Here is a 22,078-nt window from a genome sequence, read left to right on the forward strand (position 1 = left end):
ACTTGCCGAACGTCTCCGAGATTTTTGGCCGCACGTGCGAGCAACTCGCCTCTCCGATTGGAGCCGCCTTCGGAAGTCTTGAAGATCGGCGGCTGGGCAACGCCATGGAGAGGCGCGTGCTGATCTATAGTCGCCGGACATCCAAGATCCACGATTCTCCCTTATTTAGCCTGCAAACACAACAAATACAACAAAAACAAAGCACTACACAAAGAGGACGGTGGGGGATGGAGGGAGGCGGAAGAAGCCGAAGCTCCCACCCCCTCAAGACAGGTCTATAATGAGGGTTCGAGAGAGATGGATTTAGAGGGTTCAAGAGAGAGAGACGGGTTTAGACCAAAAAACGCTTCGGTTTCGCATGTCATTAAGGTGTAGTGGAAAGAGATATATATATATATATATATATATATATATATATCTATCATATACACATACATATATATATATAAGGAAAAAAAGGGGAAGGGAAAGGGAAAATGATAGTTGGCAAGAAAAATGGCCGCCCAAATTAGTGAGCGAAGGCATTAAAATTATATATTAGTTATTTCTTAAAAAACAAAGTTTCGTATTCTTCAATAAAAAATTATATCCCTTTATAACAATTCAAAAATTGGAAAGAAATGTTTCTCCCACCGATCCTCTCTTTTATTTTCTTTTTACTTAATGATTAATCCCTTCTATAACAATTCAAAAATTGGAAAGAAACGTTTCTCCCACTTATTCTCTCTTTTTTTTTTTTTTTTACTTAATGATTAAGGAAGTATTTTTTAATGTGTTTGAAGTTTTTTTTTTTTTTTCCTTACAAAATGTTTAAAGAGGTTTTTAAAATATTTGAAAAAAACACAAAAAAATAAAAGAGCAATTTATACTATCGGTACGTACAATGCAGGGTCACATTTTTTGGTGGCCCTAGAATTAATGTCTAATTAAATATAGAAAAATTCTATACACACCTGTCTGATTTCTCCATGTTAGGGTTCTAAACAAAAAGAGTATTGCTACATTCACAAAATAATTACACAAAATAATTCTACAAATTGACGTAGTTTCATCTGATCTGTTAGATATACTTTATAATAAAAGTAATTTTATAATTTGACGAATCACACTAAGCCATATTAATTTGTGGAATTGCTTTTGTGTAGTCCATTTGTGGTAGAATATTTCCCAAACAAAAAACCACCCTCCTCTTGCCCCCCTCCCCTCTGAAGCCACCCACCTCGCACCTCTGGAAAGACCCAGTGCGAACAGCAGTGACCCTATCTCCAGTTCTCTAACTACACATGGAGCAATGGCTACAAGGAATCTACTAAATAAGAAAGCAGATGGAAAATCTCAAGTAACCTCTCTTGGCCTATCGAGAAAGGATGCTTTGAGTGGCTCAGAATCACAGCAGATCAACCAATCGGGTTTATCTGTAGCAAGAAGAAAGTAGGTCCATGCTCAGGTTCATAATGTTGTGTGGTTTCATCTGTAGAAATACAATCTGGTTGTTTTATCTTGAATAATTATTGTTGCTGCCAAACACCACCACCACAAACCCATCAATCCGCTAAAGCAAAAGAAAACAATAGACAAGCCTGAGAGAGATGAGATTTACAGAGATGCGAGATTTACAAAAAATCTTTGCATGGAGATATTCACACGGAGAGGGAGATATTCATACGTACGGAAGGGAGATCTTGCTATTTGGGGAGAAGCTCGGGAAAAAGAGAAAAAAAAATGCTAGTAGAACCCCTCAAACTTACCGCTCAATCTTACCGCTTATGTATTTTAATTTTTTTATTTATTTTTTTTTTACTTAATGGTTAAAAAAGTGACTATTAGTGAAATTGTGTATTTTCTTTATTTTTCTTCTTAATGATTAAGAATGTTAAGAAAATACTTAAAAGAAAATCAAAAGAAAAAGAACAGAAATTTATACCAAGTAGTATGCCCAGCGGTAAACGCTGGGCGGCCTGCCAGCATGATCCCAAAAAAAAAATTAAACATGACAACAACGTGTGTGAGTGTGCAGTGTAAGAGTCTGATGTATAGAATTACTCCTAAATATATTCATTCAATAATAAATTAAGGGTTGTCATTTGTCACGCTGAGTGGGTAGCATGATCACCCAAAAAAAAAAAAAAAACAGAAGAGATGCCAAATCAAAACAATTGGAAATACCTCGAAAGTAGTAAAGATATGAGCATTCTTTCTTAGACTTAACAAACACCTCACATATATAGTGCATGTCAAGAGTTCAAATTTCCTCATGCAATAGTCCCCTTTAAGCCACGGCCTCCATGCAAGTCTCAGCATGGCCCGGAAACTACCCAATAATAATATATCATCTTGATCATACGAATAGTATAGTTTATAATACAAACTATAAGGAGATTTTTTCCAGTTCACAAAACCCATTAGGCCTCTACCCAATACCCGGCCCAAGGGTCACAAAGACCATAATGGAAGCAAGGTGTCTACCAGGGAAATGAGTCGAGTAATCGATAGGACAAGTCAGCCTAACATTGCACGGCTGCGTTCTGAACCTGGGAACTTGCACAGGACACAACGGGAAATACGGAAGGCCCTCGATCCATTGACATTAGAACATCTATGACTCACAATAGATGAAAGTCAAACCTGGAAACCATGCCGCATTAACGCCGCCACTACTGAGCTACACGCCACATTTATGGTGTCATCACAGAGCCACACCGCATTAAAAGACTCTGACAATAGAAACAATAGAAAAGGCACGAACTCCATGGAGACAAACACGATCTACACCTCCCTTCGACCCACGGTATAAATAGCAAGCTTCAGGTACGAGAAAAGCTCTCTGATCCCGAGACTCTATTACTTGTTTATAAACTTTCAAGAGAATTTACTAACTTTGGCATCTGAAACTCCCCTGCCCCAGGACTACCCTCTCCTAGATGTATTCCTTTATATCCTTTGCAGGCCCATTTCTGAAGACATAAGTTGTCGGAGCCTGGCCCAAAGGTGTGCAAAACATGACATTAACAGTGGTACTGTCTATAGGATCCGAACCCACGACTACACGGTACTTCATGTACTTCGCGCGCTTGAGGCAATCCGTTCCAGACAACTCAAAAGCTTGCCAGTATTGCCAGTGACATGAAAGTTAACCATCAAAAGAACCAAGTTCTTGGGAGTGAAAAGGACATAGTGGAAGAAAGCAATGCTCACACCCGCAAAGAGATGCCTACAAACAGCGGGGTAAGCAAGGCGTATCCTGCGGAGGGTGCCTGCACCTTGCCGCCAGCTCCCGACTACACGGAGGTCATAAACGAAGTTCGAGATTAGCAGGGGCTCAGGAAAGTGAAACCAATCAAGCCATTGGAGCTCATCCTTCTCAACCTAGATCGAATAAAAGTCGGGGCAAGGATTAGCAACGAAATGACATATGAAGCCTGGAGCGCCATGCAGTAACTTCTCATCGAGCACCAAGATGTGTTTGCCTGGAGCCACGAGAATATGCCTGGAATAGCGCCCGAAGTCATATAGCACAACCTTAGTGTAGACCCAAAGGCCAAATGAGTGAGGCAAAAGCATTGAAGTGTCAGTGCAGAAAACAACGTCGCCATAGCCGAGGAACTGAACCGTCTGCTGAGTGCACGATTCATCTGAGAAGCCCATTACCTGGAGTGGTTGTCCAACGTAGTGCTTATAAAGAAGTCGAGCGGCAAATGGAGAATGATATAACCAAATTTGTATGAACCCCGAGGACAAAGAGAAGACTTCGTTCATCCCTAACTAAGGCTTATATTGTTACACGGTGATGCCAGATAGTGATGAACGAAGTCTTCTCTTCGTCCTCGGGCGCCACCTGCTAGCGGTTGGTTGATCGTATGCAAAAACCAAATAGGAATAAACATGTTGGTCTACATGGAAAAGAGCATTCGAATGCAATTAAGTGGATTTTAAGATACCTCAGAGGTACTTCCAAGGTATGTTTGTGCTTTGGAAATGGTAAACCTATACTTGAAGGGTTTACAGATGCAGATATGGCTGATAACATTGATTCCAGAAAGTCCACTTTAGGGTATTTGATTACTTATTCAGGGGGAGCTGTGTCATGGCAATCCAAACTACAAAAATGTGTTGCTTTGTCTACCACAAAAGCTGAGTATATTAAAATAACTGAAGCAAGCAAAGAGTTGATATAGATGAAGAAGTTTTTAGAAGAACTGGGTCAGAAACAAGAAAAGTATACTCTCTATTGTGACAGTCAGAGTGTCATCTATCTCAGTAAGAACTCAACTTTTTATTCAAGATCCAAGCATATTGATGTGAAGTATTACTGGATTCGTAATGCATTGGATATGAAGTTGTTACAAATTAAGAAAATTCATACTGATGAGAATGGGTTAGATATGATGATAAAACCACTACCTATACAAAAACTTGAAGTATGCAAAACAAAAGCAGGTTTGGTGAGTCCCCCACATAGTCGAGAAGGGGAGATTTGTTGTGTGTATTCCCTCCTATATGGAGGATGGCCCATGTGGGTCCATTAAGCCTACATGGAGAGAGGGTTTAAGCCCAGTTTAATTAGGTTTATTAAAACCTAAGTGCTGCTGCTTTTATCAAGCAACAACACTTAGGTTATTGGGAAGAATTAGATTCCTTCTTAATTGTAAATTGGTTGGAGAAAAGGAGGTGTGGAATATGGTACCTTGAAGATTATTGGGAGAAAATTCTTGGAATTCTATCCTCTATGCAGTTCGTGTTTTGGCATATATATAGGGAGGGTAATGTAGGGGCAGATTTCTTGGCACGGATGGCTTCTGGGAGGCTTTATGAGACGTGGTTGCAATTTAATGATCTTCCGCATCAGCTAAAGGGGATTTTGAAGGTTGATAAGTTGGGTCTACCTGCCTTGAGACGTTAGGTTCTTTTGTATGAGTTTGGTCTTTTTGTATCTAGTTTCTTTCTCTTGTCGTGAATTTTCCTTAATACAGGTTTTTTGATGCTTTGTTGTTGGTTTTGGGTATAGAGTTTGGGGTCCTTTTTACACTTGGGTTTTGGGTGTTCTTGTAGCCCCCCAAGTGTTTTGGTTGTTCCACAGTTTTCTTCTGCCATACGTGAGGGTTTTTTGAATAAAATTGGGAAGGGGTTTAAAAAAAAAAAAGTGTTGCTGCTTTTGTCAATAGAAAAGAGAGTGTGAAAGAGAGAGAGAGAGAGAGAGAGAGAGAGAGAGAACATGTGAGAGATTAGGGAGAGGAAGAGACAGCCAAAAATAGGGAAGTTCATCCAGTTTCAATCAGACGCTTTGATCGGAGCGTCTATGGTCTGATTGAGCTGAAATTTTTCAGGCACGTTCACAACTTGAGGCTCTATAAATCTGAACAGTAGAGATCGGATTTGGAGCAGTATTTATGGTGTTCGAGATCATGAACAGTAACGCATCTCTTTGGTGAAATCTCTTCTATCACACTATTTGGTTGCTAAGAAAGTGTTTTCTTGAGATTATTGTTGATTCTATGCCTCTAGTGTTATCTAGAGAGAAAATTTGTGTACACATCATTGTTGATAGTGGAAGGTTTAACTGGACTAGGTCCAGTGATTTTTCCCTTTGCATTGAATGGTTTTCCAAGTAAAAAATTATTGGCTCTTTGTGTGATTTTGTTTTAGATTATTCTCTATTAAATTACTTCCTAACAGATTCACACAAAGTGGGAGAGAATCATTTCCACTGTTTGGTAATTGATTTGGTTATTCCAAGTCGCTATTAATATTTCCCCCAAGTACTACACACACAGATCAGTTTACATCCACATACTGGTATGGGTTTCAAAGTCAAACAATTCATCCCAAACACCTTTTAATTTCGAATAGAAGACACTGACAGAATTATTTCCTTGTACTAAGGCCGAAAAATCTTTCCAAAGTTGAAAAATTCTAATAAAAAGAAGATCTTAATAAATGGGATTGATCAAGATCGAGAGGAATTAATATATACCTTGACATCCATGAAGTTGAGGAAGATAGGGATTTCCTTTGTAGCCTGGAGCACATGCACATGTATAGGTGGAGATTGTGAAGTTGTGATTACCCAACATAGTAGGATCGTTGTTACGACAGAAGTACCTCTGCTTGCTGTTTGGTCCCATGGTAAAATTTGAATTGCTATCAATCCCCCATTTCAATACCACTGGAATGAATAAATTTCGATAAGATGGATTTGTGAAATTTTTCTGGAACCAATTTTTTTCAACCATGAACGCATAGTGGATGCATTAGTGTGGGAATTTTTGGGCTCAATATAAGTTGTAATAAAAGAGCTGAGATCATAAGGGATTTTAGTTTGGCAACTGTTAGAGGTGCCAATATGGCAACTACTTCTATTGATGAACTCAGCTTTGTCACAAGGGAATCGACTTTCGCCCACCAAAACTAATGCGTTCATCCAGCGACCACATCGAGGCATAATTGTTGCAACCAATGGCAATGAAGCTGTTGTAGCTCTCCGAGAAGGCCAAACGGGAATTTTACCGGTCGATCGTGCAAATTGAATAAGATTTCATTTGAACCGAACAGCTGATGATGAGCCTCAATAGATATTATAACTAGCGGCCAATAGAAGTTGTTGCTTTTGTAAAGATAAAAAAAGTTATTTTTCATGTTTTAGTCATTGGCCTTGAGCAATGATATCGTGCACGTACGATATCCTTACAAATGGATTCCAAGTTTACACATATATAATTGATAAATGTCTGCGCACATAATTTTTGTATCAATGTTTTTAACCTACTACCCTAATCTTCATTTTTTTCTTAACTATTTCTTTCCCAGAAGGTGGTACGGCCTAGCAACCTTTATTTTTTGACCAAAAATTACAAAAATCATGACTTTATTAAAAGTAGCTTTATATTTCATCGTTTGAAAGAGAGGCAGAAACTTAAAAAAAAATAGGGAAATAAGGAGAGAAAACAAGAGGTTTACAACTCATTTCCACCGACAATTTTATTAATCTTGGTGCAGAGTGATCATTAAATTAGGTGGTTTGGACTCGGTTGAAAAGCCTCACTATTGTATTCCTATTATACAATCACAAGCGGCGGTGGCGCACTACAAGAAACTGCTTATTTGCGACTAGGTATTTTTAGAGAAATGATTATTTCTAGTTAAAATGAGTCTTTTTTTTATCACAAATAATCCTTTTCGTTGCAAAAGAATAGTCACAAATACCCGTTTTTCTTGTAATGGCAGCAATGCTTTGTACCATTACGAGCCTCTATAATATGTTTTGGACTTCGGTTTTATTCTTTCTTGAATTAAATGTTTGGTTGTGCATGGGGCTTGGCCCTTGTTAGTTGATGGGGAAGAAAAATACGTGTGCATTGTTACTATAATACATGTGTATTATAGAAACAACTTTTTGTATTTTTGGCAACAATTTTGCGCATTATTGCTATAATACATGTGTATTTTTTGTATTTTACTTGTTTGGAGAGTGGATGTGGATGCTCTTGATGATAAGGTGGGGAAGAAAAGTTAGTTTTTGACATGTTGTGCCTCTAATTTTTAACATCTTTTGTGCATTGTTGAGATGTTAGGAGGGTGTGCAAGGGGGCTTGGCCCTTGTTGGTTGATGGGGCATGCAGCCCCATCAGTCCTTGTTGGTAGCAACTTTGTTGCCCCTATAATACCTATGTTTTTCCTTTCGGCTGTGATGATGTGAAACTTGAGTATGGATAAGGGAAATGGGCAGAAATTTCATGTCAAGATAACTCGAATGACCAATCACTGGCAACAGAGTGTTGTAGCCATAAGTTTTACCCATTCCTCTATGTAACCATTCTTTTTCTAAGTCGATTTGCATATATAATGCTTTCACCAATGACGAGAAAGTTTCTAACATGTCTAAATTCCTTCATTTTCTTCGATTGTATAGTGATGAACTCACAAGAGCATGGAAATATGTTCTTCACGACCCCCCTAACTCAAGACCCTAACATTAACCACACTTTCTTAAGTCAAACTCAACACAGTTGAGTTTTGGTGGAAAACTCCCCACCCCCACCCCAAGTGGAAGTTCTTACCACAAAGAAACCCAATAGGGGTGCCAACTTCACCCAAAAGGAAGACAAACTACTTGTTGGCATGGTTAAATTCTTCAATAGATGCAATCCAAGGAACTGATAAAAAGACACGCCCAATTTTGGGAGAAAATTTTTTATGCTTCAATCGGTATAAGCAAAGTACAACGAAGCGGACCATTGGGTTCTTAATGCATCGGTGGTCAGTGATTCAAAAAACAACCAATAAATCCTATGCGGAGCTAACCCAAGTGGAAGGGTTAAACCAAAGTGGTATGACTGAGCAAGACAAGGTATATCCATCAACTACTTTGAAGTTCTTGTACATACTTTTGTCTTATATTTATGGATAAATACACTGTAAGCATTTTTATTTTTCTTTGCATGTTTAAGAAAGCGAAGCTGACATACTAATCACTAGAGAAAAGTAAATTTCCATTTGAGCATTGTTGGCACCTGTTGAAAGACCAACCAAAATGGATTCAACATTCCTCCAAGGATGGTCCAAAGTGAAAATCCACAATGTTGCCGACTCCAACTAGTACCTCTATTGATGTCGATTCAGTAAATGATACCGAGGAAAAGCATGTTCTTGACAATGATGATGTCAAATTGGAGAGGCGAATGGGAATGAACACCGAGAAAGCAAAGCGGAAGGCCCCAACTAGGCCAGCTGAGGACATTGTCAAGCTCTCTAGGATGAAGTATACTCTTTTTGAGGAATCACGCGCTCAAGAGAATGAGTTTGTCCTTCTTAAGGAACAGAAAATGCATTATGATCAAGAGAGGAAGAATGCAAAAATACAGCAGGTGGATGAGAAGACTTGAATTTGCTCGATTTAAAGCGGAGGAGAAAGCAACAAGTGAGCGATGAAAGGGAGGAGTGGATCATGTTGATGGAAGTCACTAGCTTACCTGAAATACAACGAACATATTTCCAACAGCGTCAAATGGGAATTATGGCTAGACATAATAGGAAGGAGCAGTGACACTTTGTTATTTTGTTGGTAATTTGTTGTAATTGAATTAATCATTGTAACACTTGATTTTGGATGGATGTTGTATAAGGCTAATGTTTGTTACGTTGGATGCATGAAACTATACTTGGTTTGGTTGCATGTTGTATGAGGATATATAATATCTGTAATACAAGAATTTAATTTTTTTTTTCCAACAGATATTATAGATATTAATTTGATACAATTAGCCAAAATAACTTCTGCTAACTTTTATAAAGAAATTTAAATCATACATAGGAATGGAAACAATAAGCGTAACTTGTGAAATAGATATTACCCTAGCTCCAGACATATTTAAGTCCAGCTATATAATTGTCATTGATGCTCAATTAGGTCCGATTGGAGATAATAATGAGTTGAAATGTCTCTAATTTAATGATGATATTGAATGAACTCCATAAGTTCAGTTGTATGACTGCGCAATAGTTTAGGAGGACTATCATCAAGCTGTTCGTACTCGAAGTCAAGATCATGATTATCATCTCGCTCGTCTTCGATGATCATGTTATTTAGAATTGTGCATGCTTTCATAATTTTTTTAAGATCATTAGCTTTGAACATTCAAACTGGTCCACAAACTATTGCAAAGCGTTGTTGAAGAACTTCAAATGCACGCTCTACATTCTTTCTTGCAAATTCTTATGTTGCTGCAAAATATTTCTTCTTCTGCCCTTGTGAGGATGGAATTGTCTTAAAATATGTTGACCACTTTGGATAAAAACCATCAAAAAGATAGTACCCTATAGTGTAGTCAATACCATTAATTGAGTAATTGATGGAGAAGCATGCCTTTGGGCAAGCTTAGTGAAAATAAAATATATCTCTAGCACGTTGATATCATTATGAGAAAAGAGTAATCCAAAAAATGCATGTCATATCTAAAAATCATATGATGCCACCCCTTTTAAGATAATAGTTTATAACCGGAGTACATATATTTCTACGCAACCGGACAATTTTTTCACTTACAGTGCATGCAATCAATGCTCCCTAGCATCCCAGGAAATCCAAGTTGTTCACCAATAGAGAGTAATCAAGTAATATCATTGACATTTGGAGACCTTAAATACTCATTGGAAAAAATATTTACGATGGCAACCAAAAATTTATCAAACTCTCCATTGCAATGCTTTCTCCAATCCGTATGTATTCATCTATGAAATCAGAGGTTACTCCATACAGAAGAATTCTAAGTGCAGCAGCTATCTTTTGCAATGAAGAAAGATCAATTCTTCCAACATTATCTCTTCTTTAGATGAAGTAAGGCTCGTAAGCATCTACCTCATGTTGAATACAAAGAAAAAGTTTATGACCCATACAAAATCTCTTTCAAAACAAATTCAAGTAATATATTGGTGAGTCTGCTAAATAGTCACAAAGTAACCGTTCGTGCCCTTCTAAATGATCACTCCTAATATACTTACGACGTTGACAAGTACGACCACAATGAGATGTTGATCCTCCATCTTTATTAAGAACCATCTCCAACTCATCTTCAGAGCCTAAGTGAAGCAACAATTTGCGAAAGAAAGAATGAGTCATTTATATCGGAACGATAAATGAAATCGGAATGAGAATGTGTCAGCAAAAGCATGTGGAGAATGAGACCGAAATGAGAATGTTCTCTTAATCTGGAATGAAACTTAGGTTGCTCTAGATGTCAATGAAAGAGCAAATGTTTTTATTTATACATCATAATATTACCGATTGAAAATATGTTTGTTAAGAAAATGATAAATATATATATATATATATATATATATTGTCGTTAGTCAAATGACAAAAATATGACCATTTAAAATTTAACCATTACAAAATAATACCGTTGGAAAATGTGAACTTTGAGAAAAATTCATATTATTCTTAAAAATGTAATAATTTTGAAATTTTGATGGTACCGGCAAAAAAATAATTTCCGACACTGTGTTAAAAATATTTACTAGAGAGTAATAGTTCAAAACAGAAGAAAAAAGACAAAAGAGTGAGTAGTTAGAATTGTAAATAGAAGTGAGGAAAAAATAATTTTTTTTCTTTAATAAAATAGAAAAAAAAATAGGGAGTGGAATGTAGGAAGTTTTTTTGAGATAGATAAAATTTAGAAGAAAATTTTTTAAAAAAACAAAATAATTTTTGACTAAAATTTATAGAAACTTTTAAGGATCCAGATGTGGATGCTCTAAGCACATTAAGCGGTTCTATCACTTTTGATAAAACTATTTAGTTTTTCTTCTAATCTTTTTTTTTTTTTTAAGGGGCCGATTGGAATCTCATGAATTTGATCACTAACCTCTCCGTGATGAAATGAAATCTAGTACATAATCGTGTTGGGATTTACCATAACACGAGGTTTACCTCGTTTTCTTCAAATCTCAAAAATATAAATTAAAAAAAAATACAATTACATTGGAAACATAAAAATAATATCAAATACAAATCTCAAAAGTATGCAAGTATTTTATAAAATAAAAAATAAATATTTTATACTTTTTTATAACAGGATTAGCTTTTATAAAAGATGTACCTGTGACTTGTATATTTTGACTTTATATATATCATTATTCAAGATATTCTAAACTTTTGTGCCATGGGCCGATAAAATAGTTGTGACAAGCAACTTCATTAGTTCCTTTCTGCAAACGTAGATGCTCAAATGTATTCTAAGCTCTCATCTCAACCTTGCATGCATACATACTCTCAAAGCTCCCAAATACAGCCGTCTCAAGCAGACCTTATATAATTTATTACCCTCCTCGCATTCATACATCTGCCTGAGCATTCAATTTAGAGTTGCTGCTTTTAATTTGATCTAAACCAACATCCAGAGCCTAATAAATAAAGCATAATTTATCTGCATATGGAAAAACGCCATGGAAATATGGGATATGAGCAAGGAGGAAATTAATAAATACTTGTTCAGGAGCCAAGAACTGCGCTGCCTTCCTTTAACTTTTGTCTTGTTTCTCTGCTTTTCTTCTAGCCCGCCTCTCCCTCGAGCTTACATACTTGAATCCTCCATTTTCAGACTCCGAGTCTTCTAAATCTCTGACAGACTTCTGCACATACAAAAGTATTCGGAGTTAACCAAATTGAGAACTGTCTCAAACGAGAATTAATGAGGAGGAGAGAAGAAAGAGAGGGGTCGTAGAAAATGTACCTCTCTAAGCTCGGCAAAGCTTACAACATAGAAGGTAACAGCTGCAGCTGCTACAATTCCTAGAACGGGTAAGGCCACTTGCTGTATCCCATCCATTTCTCTCTTGCTTCTGGCCTTCGCTTGAGAGTTTCTTTTTAGAAGGAGAGTGCCTATTGCTACTGGATAGATAAGGATTATCTCTGTCACTGGGGGACAATATTGCTCTGGATAATGTCCTTTTCATGAATTTATTTGCCTTGACACTATTAAGGAACTAAAGGGCTAGGCTTGCGAAATTGAAGGTTGGCCCAACTCAGCATCTGGAATGTATAAATGATAGTAATATGTTGTGGTCTATGGCAGTCAGAACTGAGAGACCTATATCCGGACCAAGCCCAACCATTGTGCTAGGTTGAGGCTGGATTTTTTACAGCCGGAAAATGATGAGATCATCCCCATCCCTAAACTTGCATTAACAGTGAGTTAAAAATAGTTTGTTGTTGATCGATGAGTTTGTAACTTTAAGAATAGATAGGGATCGGGTATAGATAAACAAATGAAATATTCTGCATTATGGAAGGAAGATCAGTGAGAAATGCTATAATATATTTTGAGAGATTCTTTTTTTTTTAAATAATTTTGTTTTCCGAGTTTCTGAAACAATATTCAAGAGCCCCCTCATCGAGATTCTTTTTGTTTGTTGAAGCTCATAATGTAATTAATGCGCTCAGGAATAATAAAACAACTCCCAAATGTCATCACTTTCTATTTATAAAAGAAAAATTTTATACATCATACAATCATCTGACTTTTATCTCATTAAGTAAGATGTGACACATTTATCACTATTAAATGATCATTTATTACATGCTTATTTATCATATAATGGTGATGAATGAACTACATATTACTTAGCATGATCAAATAGAATGAGAGTGTGGTATATACAATTACTCCTCACATTTTATTGTTTCCAATAATATTTAATATTGAATAATGCTCATATGCCGTCTCATTTTGTCCCCTCATCTTGACTCCTCATGCATTTAATTTTGTTTACATTTTTTTCTTTTATTTACTGATTAAGGAAGTAATTATTAATATATTGGTAGTTTTTTATAATTTTAAACATTTTTAAAAATATTAAAAAATATATGAATAAGAAAAATTAGAAAATGAAATTTTGCCTAGAGGCCCTCCCAACAGTCCCTGTTGGGCAACACCCTAGTAGCACTCTTTAATATTTTAAGTGACATTGGTTTAAGTGGTAGATCGAAAAAACTATTTCTAATATATCACATTAATACCTATCATCCAAAACGTAACATTAATATATCTATCAAACAAGTTCCGATAAATTATTTTTATTCTATTAGAATATCTTTAAATTATTATTAATTTATGGATGTCGATAAAATCGATGTAAACGAAATCTAAAACAGAAGTGTCACTTCTATTTAGATAATAGATACACCTAATATAAATACGAGAGCATACGTATGTCATATATCTTACTTTCAATCTAACACGTATTATCGTACGTGCGTGCGATCCTGTCTAGTCCCTATAGGAATTTAATTAAGACACAACCTTTACAATTCCATTTCGTTATTATCATAAATTGAAAAGGTTAAAGGAGAATGAAAAGTCAAATGCTGAATCATCGACGCCAGTTTGGTTCTGAACACTTAGTTGCATTAGAGAATTTTATAGACCAGTTGAGTGGGTTGTTTGAATTCTTCAAAAGTCTATAATAAACAAGACAATGTAGTTTGGCCGGCGACGATTTGGTCACGTGTCTAAACATTTCTGCTGGCCTCCCTCCCTCTTTTTAAATTCAAAGAGAGTGATAGCGAGGCAGAGACCTTTTTTTTTTTTTTAATAATAATAAAAATAGATATAAATATTTTGTTCATTTCCACTAATTCTCACTATTCTTTAGTATTTATATTTGTTCTCGGATTATTTACAAAGAGATATTTAATATTTATTAACAACCCAAGTCAAATTAATTCAAGTTGCATCCAAGTTATAATATGAAATGATTGGAATCATTGTAAATCACTGGAGCCTTTTTATCTATGAACAGAATCCATAAAAATAAATTTATAAACTGATGTAGTTTGATTTAGTATATTAGATTATAAAATTATTTTTATTGTAAATTATATCTAACATATCATATAAACTCATATCAATTTGTATATTTAATTTTGTGAGATATTTTTGTAATTGTAGCACTTTTCTTATTTTTTTAGTTCATCTGCAGCGACTTTATACTCTATACAAGATTTATTGCCTAATCATGACCAATATTACACGTTAATTGGGACATTAATGTACATTATTTTTGCCTAATAATTCAATTTATAATGGTTCATTAATTTACCAAGACCATGAAACCAAACATCATTGGTAAACTAGGGATTTGCAAAATTGCATGCATTCTTGGATCATGAGGAAGACCTGCAATTGCACAGAAGATTTGGATTCGGCCTCCAAATGCCAGAAAGAATGATAGGAACTGAATCAGAAAATAAAGAAGAAATGTCAAAATCCGCCAGAAAAGAAAAACATAAAAAAAGAGTGAAGGACAGAGTCTTCGTGTCTGCACGCATACAAGGGCGGTTTGGTCGGTTGTTCAAGGCCACACCACTTTGAGACCAAAAAGCCAACTAGATTTCTTGTATGCGTTCAATGACAAATCCATCCTCCTTTTTGTCTCTAATTTCCGATGTAGCATTCATTGGAATTCTTGGTCCATCTGTTGGGCGGCATTGAATCAATCCCAATGCTTTCGCCAAAGCCAATTTGAAAGAGAAAATATAAATTTACTTTATATTTTTAAATTGTCAAGAGTTTTAGAGTATTAGTAGTAGACTCAATAAAATTTGGTCAAAATTTAGTTAGAAAACTCACTTTTATTAAGGTTGCTGGCCACTTTTCAATAACACTAAATAACAGACTCTCCAAATCTAACATTATTCTATTAAAATATTAATTTTGACCTTATTATTTATTTTAATTCTAATTGTAATTTAAATATTTATTCGTTATTAAAAAAACACATATTAATTTTATAACATTGATATTAGATTTTAAAAAAAATTGACATCAACTAATCATAATATTGCAGAATTAGAACTTGAAGCACTCCAGCAAGATGATGTCATGTCATTGAAATGATAACTGATGGAGACTGGCTGTCTTCTATGGTTGAGTTTGGAATTTAGGCACCTCGTACCTTTGAGATGAAGAGAAATTTTTTAGAGTTGTGAGCTCGCGTGAAACGAATAGCACGTGTAAGAGGGAATTTTTTATGCCAAAATAATATTTAGCCAACTTGGATTCAACAGATTTGGCTAGTGAAAATTATCAAAGTTAAAAATATTGTAATTTTATTAAGTCCACACAGTGAGTTTTTAAGCAATTTAGTTAAATTTTGGCCAAAATATAATTTTATTGAGTCCACTACTGGTGCTCTAAGCTGTGTTTGAATGTTATGTTGAGTTGAGTTCTCTATAAATAGTAGTGAGTTAAGATAATAAAGTGAGATCTGTGGAGCCCACCTGAGATGAGCTTAGATGTGTTTGGATGTTAAGATGAGTTTAGATGTATTTATGAAAAATTGAAAAAAGTTATAGGTCTCACGTGTAAAGAAGTGTTGAGTTGAAAAAGATTGCGGATCCTACGTGTAAAGAAGTTTTGAGTTGAGATGAGTTTAGTCATTTGAGAGTTGAATGTTTAAATATTAAAAGAGATACAAATTTGAACCGAATTTAACTAAATTAAGTGCAGTCAAAGAACCAAACAAGCCCTTAATGTACACAACTCCTTAAAATTTGACAATTACGGCTATATTATATCAATATTAAACACCCATCATAAGGACTAGAATTGAACAATGATGTTAATTGTTAGTTTTTTTATAATTTGAAAGTGTGATATGTCAATCTAAGTGATTTAAGCTTTGAAGTGTAAAATCACGGATAATTTTAAGGATGTAAAATATATTTTTCAAAAAAAAAATATACAACTTGACCTACACGTGAAAAGGCGAATAAAAAGGGTTTGGCTAACCAAAACTCCAAGTAAGGTAATATTGTCGAAAAATAATTAGCTTGAGTCGTTGAGACAAGTTGATTATAGAAAAATATGTATTGCATTGAGTAGATGGCTTGTTAAAATCTCTACATATACGATAAATTAAATTTAAATTGAGCTAGACTTTCGTATGTTGAAATTAAAATTAATCAGAGGAGATAATCGGTACCCATAGTTGCTGAGTATTGTGGAGTTCGGTCCACACCACTCAAGCAGAGTCTCTAACCGCTCGAGCGTAGGCAAGTTAGAGAGTTTGCTCAAAGAGCCACTCAACACATGGCTCGAGCGGATGCGAGAACCAAATTCGCTCAATACAGGCTCAACACGCCGCTCGGGTGAGCATTGCTAACTTTCAAAATTTTAAGGTTTTCTCCGCCGCCTATATATATATGTCACAAAATGACATATGGTCGTGTGTGTGTATAGAAGTCGTCTCATACTTGTATTGGTGATTCCTCAAGTAATAAAAATCTTTTGCAGCTTTCATGGACGTAAGCAATTTGTCGAACCACATAAATATTGTGTCGTGTGATTGTTTGATTGTTCTTTTCGCATTTATTTTCACTTATTGTCATCATTTTTCACAACAATTGGTATCAACAGCCAAGGTTTGGGTAAGGAAAAACGATGGCCGGAGAATAAGTAAAAGTATTGGGGATCAAGAAGTTCGATGGCGCAGATTATGGATATTGAAGGATGCAAATAGAGGACTACCTCTATGGGAAAATACTCCATCTTCCATTGTTGGGGAAGAAGCCGAAGACCATGGCAAATGCTGATTAGGACTTGCTAGATCGATAGGTTCTAGAGATTATTCGGCTAACCCTGTCGAGATCCATTGCACACAACGTCATCAAGGAGAAGACAATTTTTGATCTCATAGCGGCTTTGTCAAGTATGTATGAAAAGCTGTAAGTGAATAACAAGGTACATTTGATGAAAAAGTTATTCAATTTGAAAATGTCAGATGGTACGTCTGTTGCACAACATCTAAATGATTTTAATACTATCACAAATCAATTGTCATTTGTTGAAATTGAGTTTGATGATAAGATACATGCATTGATACTATTGGCCTCACTGCCAAATAGTTGGGAAGCCATGAGAATGACTGCTAGTAATTATGTTGGTAAATCAAAGTTAAAATATGATGATATTCGTGATTTAATTTTGGTTGAGGAGGTGCGCAAGAGGGATTCAAGAGAGATCTCGGGTTCGAGTTCAGCACTTAATGTTGATTATTGGGGGAGATCATAAGACAGGAACTTAAACAGAGGCAAATTAAAATCAAAGAATAGGGGCAAGAGCAAGTCAAAGCCTGGACAGCAAGCAACTTGCTAGAATTATGTCAAGGTTGGTCACATAAAAAGGAACTGCAGAAATCCAAAGAAGATGGAGAATAATAATGCTAATGTGGTAACTGAAGAAGTACATGATGCACTATTACTTGCAGTTCATACTCCAGTTGATGACTGGATATTAGATTCAAGAGCTTCCTTCCACACAACTTCCCATCGGGAAATAATGCAAAATTATGTTATATGTGATTTTGAGAATGTGTACTTGGCTGATGGAAAGGCTTTGAACGTGGTGAGAATGGGAGACATTGATATTACACTCCCTAACAAGAACAAGTGGACCTTGCAGAAGGTCAGACACGTTCCTGAGTTGAAGAAAAACCTTATCTCTGTTGGACAGTTTGATGATTGTGACCATTCAGTAGTGTTCTTAGATAACACTTTGAATGTCACTAAAAGGGCATCGGTACTGACTCAGAGTAAGAAAACTGATACACTTTATATGACTACTGGTTTTAATAATATCATTACTACTACCGTTGCAGAGAGCACAGCAGATTTGTGACATTGTAGACTTTGCCATACGAGTCAAAAGGGTATGGAAGAACTACTATCTAGAGGCAAGCTACCAAAATTGAAGTCAATTGATCTCAGTATGTGTGAGAGTTGTATTTTGGGGAAGCAGAAAAATGTCAGTTTCTTAAAGATTGGTATAACATTGAAAACTAAAAGTTGGATCTTGTGCACGCAAACGTGTAGGGACCTTCCCCAGTAGCATCTCTTGGAGGTTCTCAGTACTATGTCACACTCATTGACGACCATAGCAAGGTATGGGTTTATCTTTATTTGAAGAATAAATCTGATGTATTTAATGTGTTAAAAAATTGGAAAGCCCTAGTTGAGACAGAGACAGACTTAAAGTTGAAATGCTTGAGGTCTGACAATGGTGGAGAAAATATTGATGGAGGGTTCATGGAGTACTTTCCAGCTCACGGTATCAGAATAGAGAAGATCATTCCTGAAACACCACAGCAAAATGGAGTTGCTGAGCGTATGAACAAAACCATTAATAAGCATGCTAGAAGCATAAGGCTGCATGATGGATTACCACCTACCTTCTAGGCAGATGCAGTCAGCATTATCGTTTACTTGATAAATAGAAGGCCATCAATTCCGTTAGATTGTGGACTGCCTGAGGAAGATGGAGCGAGAAAGAGATCAAATTTTCTCACCTTAAAACTTTTAGTTGTCTTTCTTATGTTCTTGTTGATTCTGAAGCTCGTAGTAAACTTGAAGTTAAGTTAAAGAAATGTTATTTCATTGGCTATGGAGACGAGGCATATGACTATCGTTTCTGGGATGATTAGGGTTGGAAGATTATAAGAAGCAGGAATGTGATATTCAAAGAGAAGATTATGCACAAGAACAAGTCCAGTACAGTCGCTGAAACAGCTCCTTAAGAGTCCGAATTTGTGAGTTTGGATGACCTACTAGAGGCCACAGTGTAGTGCAGAGATGTGAGTGACGGGGAGAGTGGGTCAGGTGCACCCACTCCTATTATTCTGTAGTCATCTCCAGAGCCGTCTACTCTTGCAGCTGCAGTTCGCAGGTCAGTTAGGACTATTCGTCCCCCACAACGTTTTTCACCTGCCTTGAATTATATTTTGTTGACAGATAGTGGAGAACCATAGAGTTATGAGGAAACCTTGCAAGAAAAAATTCTAGTAAGCGGGAGCTGGCCATGAAAGATGAGACGAATTCCTTGTCAGGGAATCAGACATGTGAGTTAACAGAACTTCCATCAGGAAAGAAGGCATTGCACAACAAGTGGGTATACCGGTTGAAGACTGAGCAAGATGACAGTAAGTGGTACAAGGTCAGGACTGTTGTAAAAGACTTTAAGAAGAAATAGGGTATTGATTACTCTGAAATTGTTTTTCCTGTGGTAAAGATCACAACCATCAGGTTAGTGTTGGATATGGTTGCTACTGAACATTTATTTATTGAGCAGTTAGATGTGAAAATAGCTTTTTTTCATGAAGACCTTGAAAAAGACATCTACATGCACCAACCTAAAGGGTTTGTAGACTAAAGAAGAGTTTATATGGCCTGAAGGAAGCTCCTATATAGTGGTACAAGATGTTTATCAATTTTATGCGCAGTGCAGGGTACATAAGTTATCAGGCAGATCACTGCTGCTATGTCAGACATTTTGACAGTTCTTACATTATTTTGTTACTATATGTGGATGACAGGCTTATTGCAGGAGCTAATATTGATGAGATCAATGATTTGAAGAAGCAAATGTCAGACCACTTTGCAATGAATGATTTGGGAGCAGTAAAACAAATCCTTGACATGAGAATTGTCAAAGACAAAGTCAGAGGCACGTTGAGACTCTCGCAGGCTGAGTATGTGGAAAAAGTACTCAACAGGTTTAATATGGACCAGGCCAAACCAATTGGCACACCTTTGGGAAGTCACTTCAGACTCAGCAAGGATAAGTCACTAAAGTCAAAAGAGGAATGAGATTACATGAGTAAGGTTCCTTATGCCTCAACTATTGGTTCACTTATGTATGTTATGGTTTGCACAAGACCAATTGTCCATACAGTGGGAGTTGTGAGTAGATACATGAGTAACCCTAGAAAACAACATTGGGAAGCTGTGAAGTGGATTCTGAGGTACTTAAATGGCTCCTCAGAAGCGTGCTTGTGTTTCTCAGGAGAGAGCTTAGAGGTGCAAGGTTATGTTGATGTTGATCTAGCAGGAAATACTAATAGCAGAAAGAGTACCAGAGGCTTTGTTTACACTTTTGGTGGTACTGCCATGTCATGGGGTTCTAATTTGTGGAAAACAGTTTCTTTATCTACTACAGAAGCTGAGTATATTACAGTATTAAAAACTACAAAAGAAATGATTTAGCTATAGGGTTTCTTGGAAGAATTGTGCAAAGAAAATCAAAAGGGCACTTTCTATAGCGACAGTCAGAGTGTCATATTCCTTGTCAAGAACCCGGCATTTCATTCCAGGACTAAGCACATATAGATCAGGTATCACTTTATATGATCATTACTAGATGATAGATAGTTGTTACTTGAAAAAATTTGTGGAAGTAAGAATCCTGTTGATATGTTGACAAAGAGTATTACACTTGAGAAATTGAAGTTGTGTGCAATTTCAGTTGGTCTTCTAGCATGAAGATAGGGGGAGTGAGTTGCAGAGATGGAGGATACCATGTTTGAGCCACAGGGCGATTTAGTGGATGTACCAATCTCCAAGTGGGAGAATAGTTGAATATTGTGGAGTCTGGTTCACACCGCTCGAGCGAAGTCTCTCGCCGCTGAACACATAGCTCGAGCAGATGCAGGAACCAAGTTCGCTCTATGCGGGCTCAACACGCCGCTCGAGCGAACATCGCTAACTTTCGAGATTTTAGGGTTTACTTTTCTCTGCCGCCTCTCTATATATATGTCATAAAATGACATATGGTTGTGTCTATGTGTATAAAATTCATCCCAAACTTGTATTGGTGATTCCTCAAGTAATAAAAGTCCTCTGCAGCTCCTGTGTACGTAGGCACCAAGTAAGTCTTACGTCATATGATTGTTTGATTGTTCTTTTCACATTTATTTTCACTTATTGTCATCGTTTTTCACAACATTAACAAGATGATTAAAAAAAATAGAGAATAAATAGAATTTGGAAGTTGGAAGTTGGAGAATGTTATCCCATTGAATGGTTCTTGATATTAGGGCCGTAAGGCTATTGGTCCGGATTGAAAAAAATCGATCGAATTGGATCAATAGTTTTATTGGCTGGTTTTGGGCTATGATTTTTTTAGATCGGACCAGATCAAAATCGACCAAATATATATATATAATATTATTTTATATAGTAATTGTACAAGTTAATTATCTAATTTCTATCTAATGTATCACCATTAACCATATATACAATAAAATTATTTAATATTCATAAGTCATTTATAAAGTGTTACAAATATCACTTAATTTTAGTTTTAGTAATTTAATTAATTTTTTGAATTAATTGTTTTGTAAAAAAAATAAAACATAAATGTTCATGAATCAAATGGATCGATCAAATTAATAGCTAACGATCCAATTCGATAAAAATAATAGATCGAAATTTTCGATCTATAACCTTTCAGACTCGACCAAATCAATTACACCCTTAATTGATATGGCAAAATGGCATAAGTAAAACAATTTCGGATAGGAAAACGAAAGATAATATTGTAAAATAGATATTTGATGGCTGTAAAGTTTGGAACAACTAGTTCTTCCCCCCTCCCTAAAATTCTGTGCTTGGTTAGCATCGTAGTTCGGGACAAATCTAGAGGCAAAAAAGGAGGTATTGCAAAAGCGGCCGCGTTGGGACCCAATTATTGCCAAATTGGCTGGTGAAGGGCCCCACTCTCTGGTCCCGCGGCAGTAATGAGTGGACTCCTAC

At 36.1% G+C, this 22,078-nt stretch overlaps 1 protein-coding gene across 2 annotated transcripts; it reads right to left on the reverse strand.

Annotated features, from left to right (window-relative positions):
- Positions 1-10,225: 10,225 nt before the first annotated feature.
- On the reverse strand, positions 10,226-12,436 carry LOC121250552. 2 transcript variants are annotated; one of them, XM_041149689.1, is made up of 3 exons: positions 12,225-12,422; positions 11,980-12,123; positions 10,226-10,572 (listed from the first exon to the last, which is right to left on the reverse strand). In XM_041149689.1, the coding sequence occupies exons 1-2, from the start codon at positions 12,318-12,320 to the stop codon at positions 12,013-12,015; spliced, it is 207 nt and encodes a 68-aa protein (XP_041005623.1). In that variant the 5' UTR covers positions 12,321-12,422; the 3' UTR covers positions 10,226-10,572; positions 11,980-12,012. The 2 variants fall into 2 exon arrangements, with proteins under 2 accessions (XP_041005623.1, XP_041005622.1); XM_041149688.1 differs by lacking the exon at positions 10,226-10,572 and having other exon boundaries at positions 11,779-12,123; positions 12,225-12,436.
- Positions 12,437-22,078: the final 9,642 nt, after the last annotated feature.

Source organism: Juglans microcarpa x Juglans regia, chromosome 2D (genome assembly GCF_004785595.1).
Source record: "Juglans microcarpa x Juglans regia isolate MS1-56 chromosome 2D, Jm3101_v1.0, whole genome shotgun sequence".
NCBI classification, from domain to species: Eukaryota; Viridiplantae; Streptophyta; class Magnoliopsida; order Fagales; family Juglandaceae; genus Juglans; species Juglans microcarpa x Juglans regia.

What these genes read in the sequence shown, in the direction of transcription:
- LOC121250552 (XM_041149689.1), bottom strand. Translation starts at nt 12,320, where the DNA reads ATGGATGGGATACAGCAAGTGGCCTTACCCGTTCTAGGAATTGTAGCA. An exon ending in GCTTTGCCGAGCTTAGAGAG is followed by an intron (nt 12,124 to 12,224) that starts GTACATTTTCTA and finishes TTGTATGTGCAG; the next exon opens with AAGTCTGTCAGAGATTTAGA.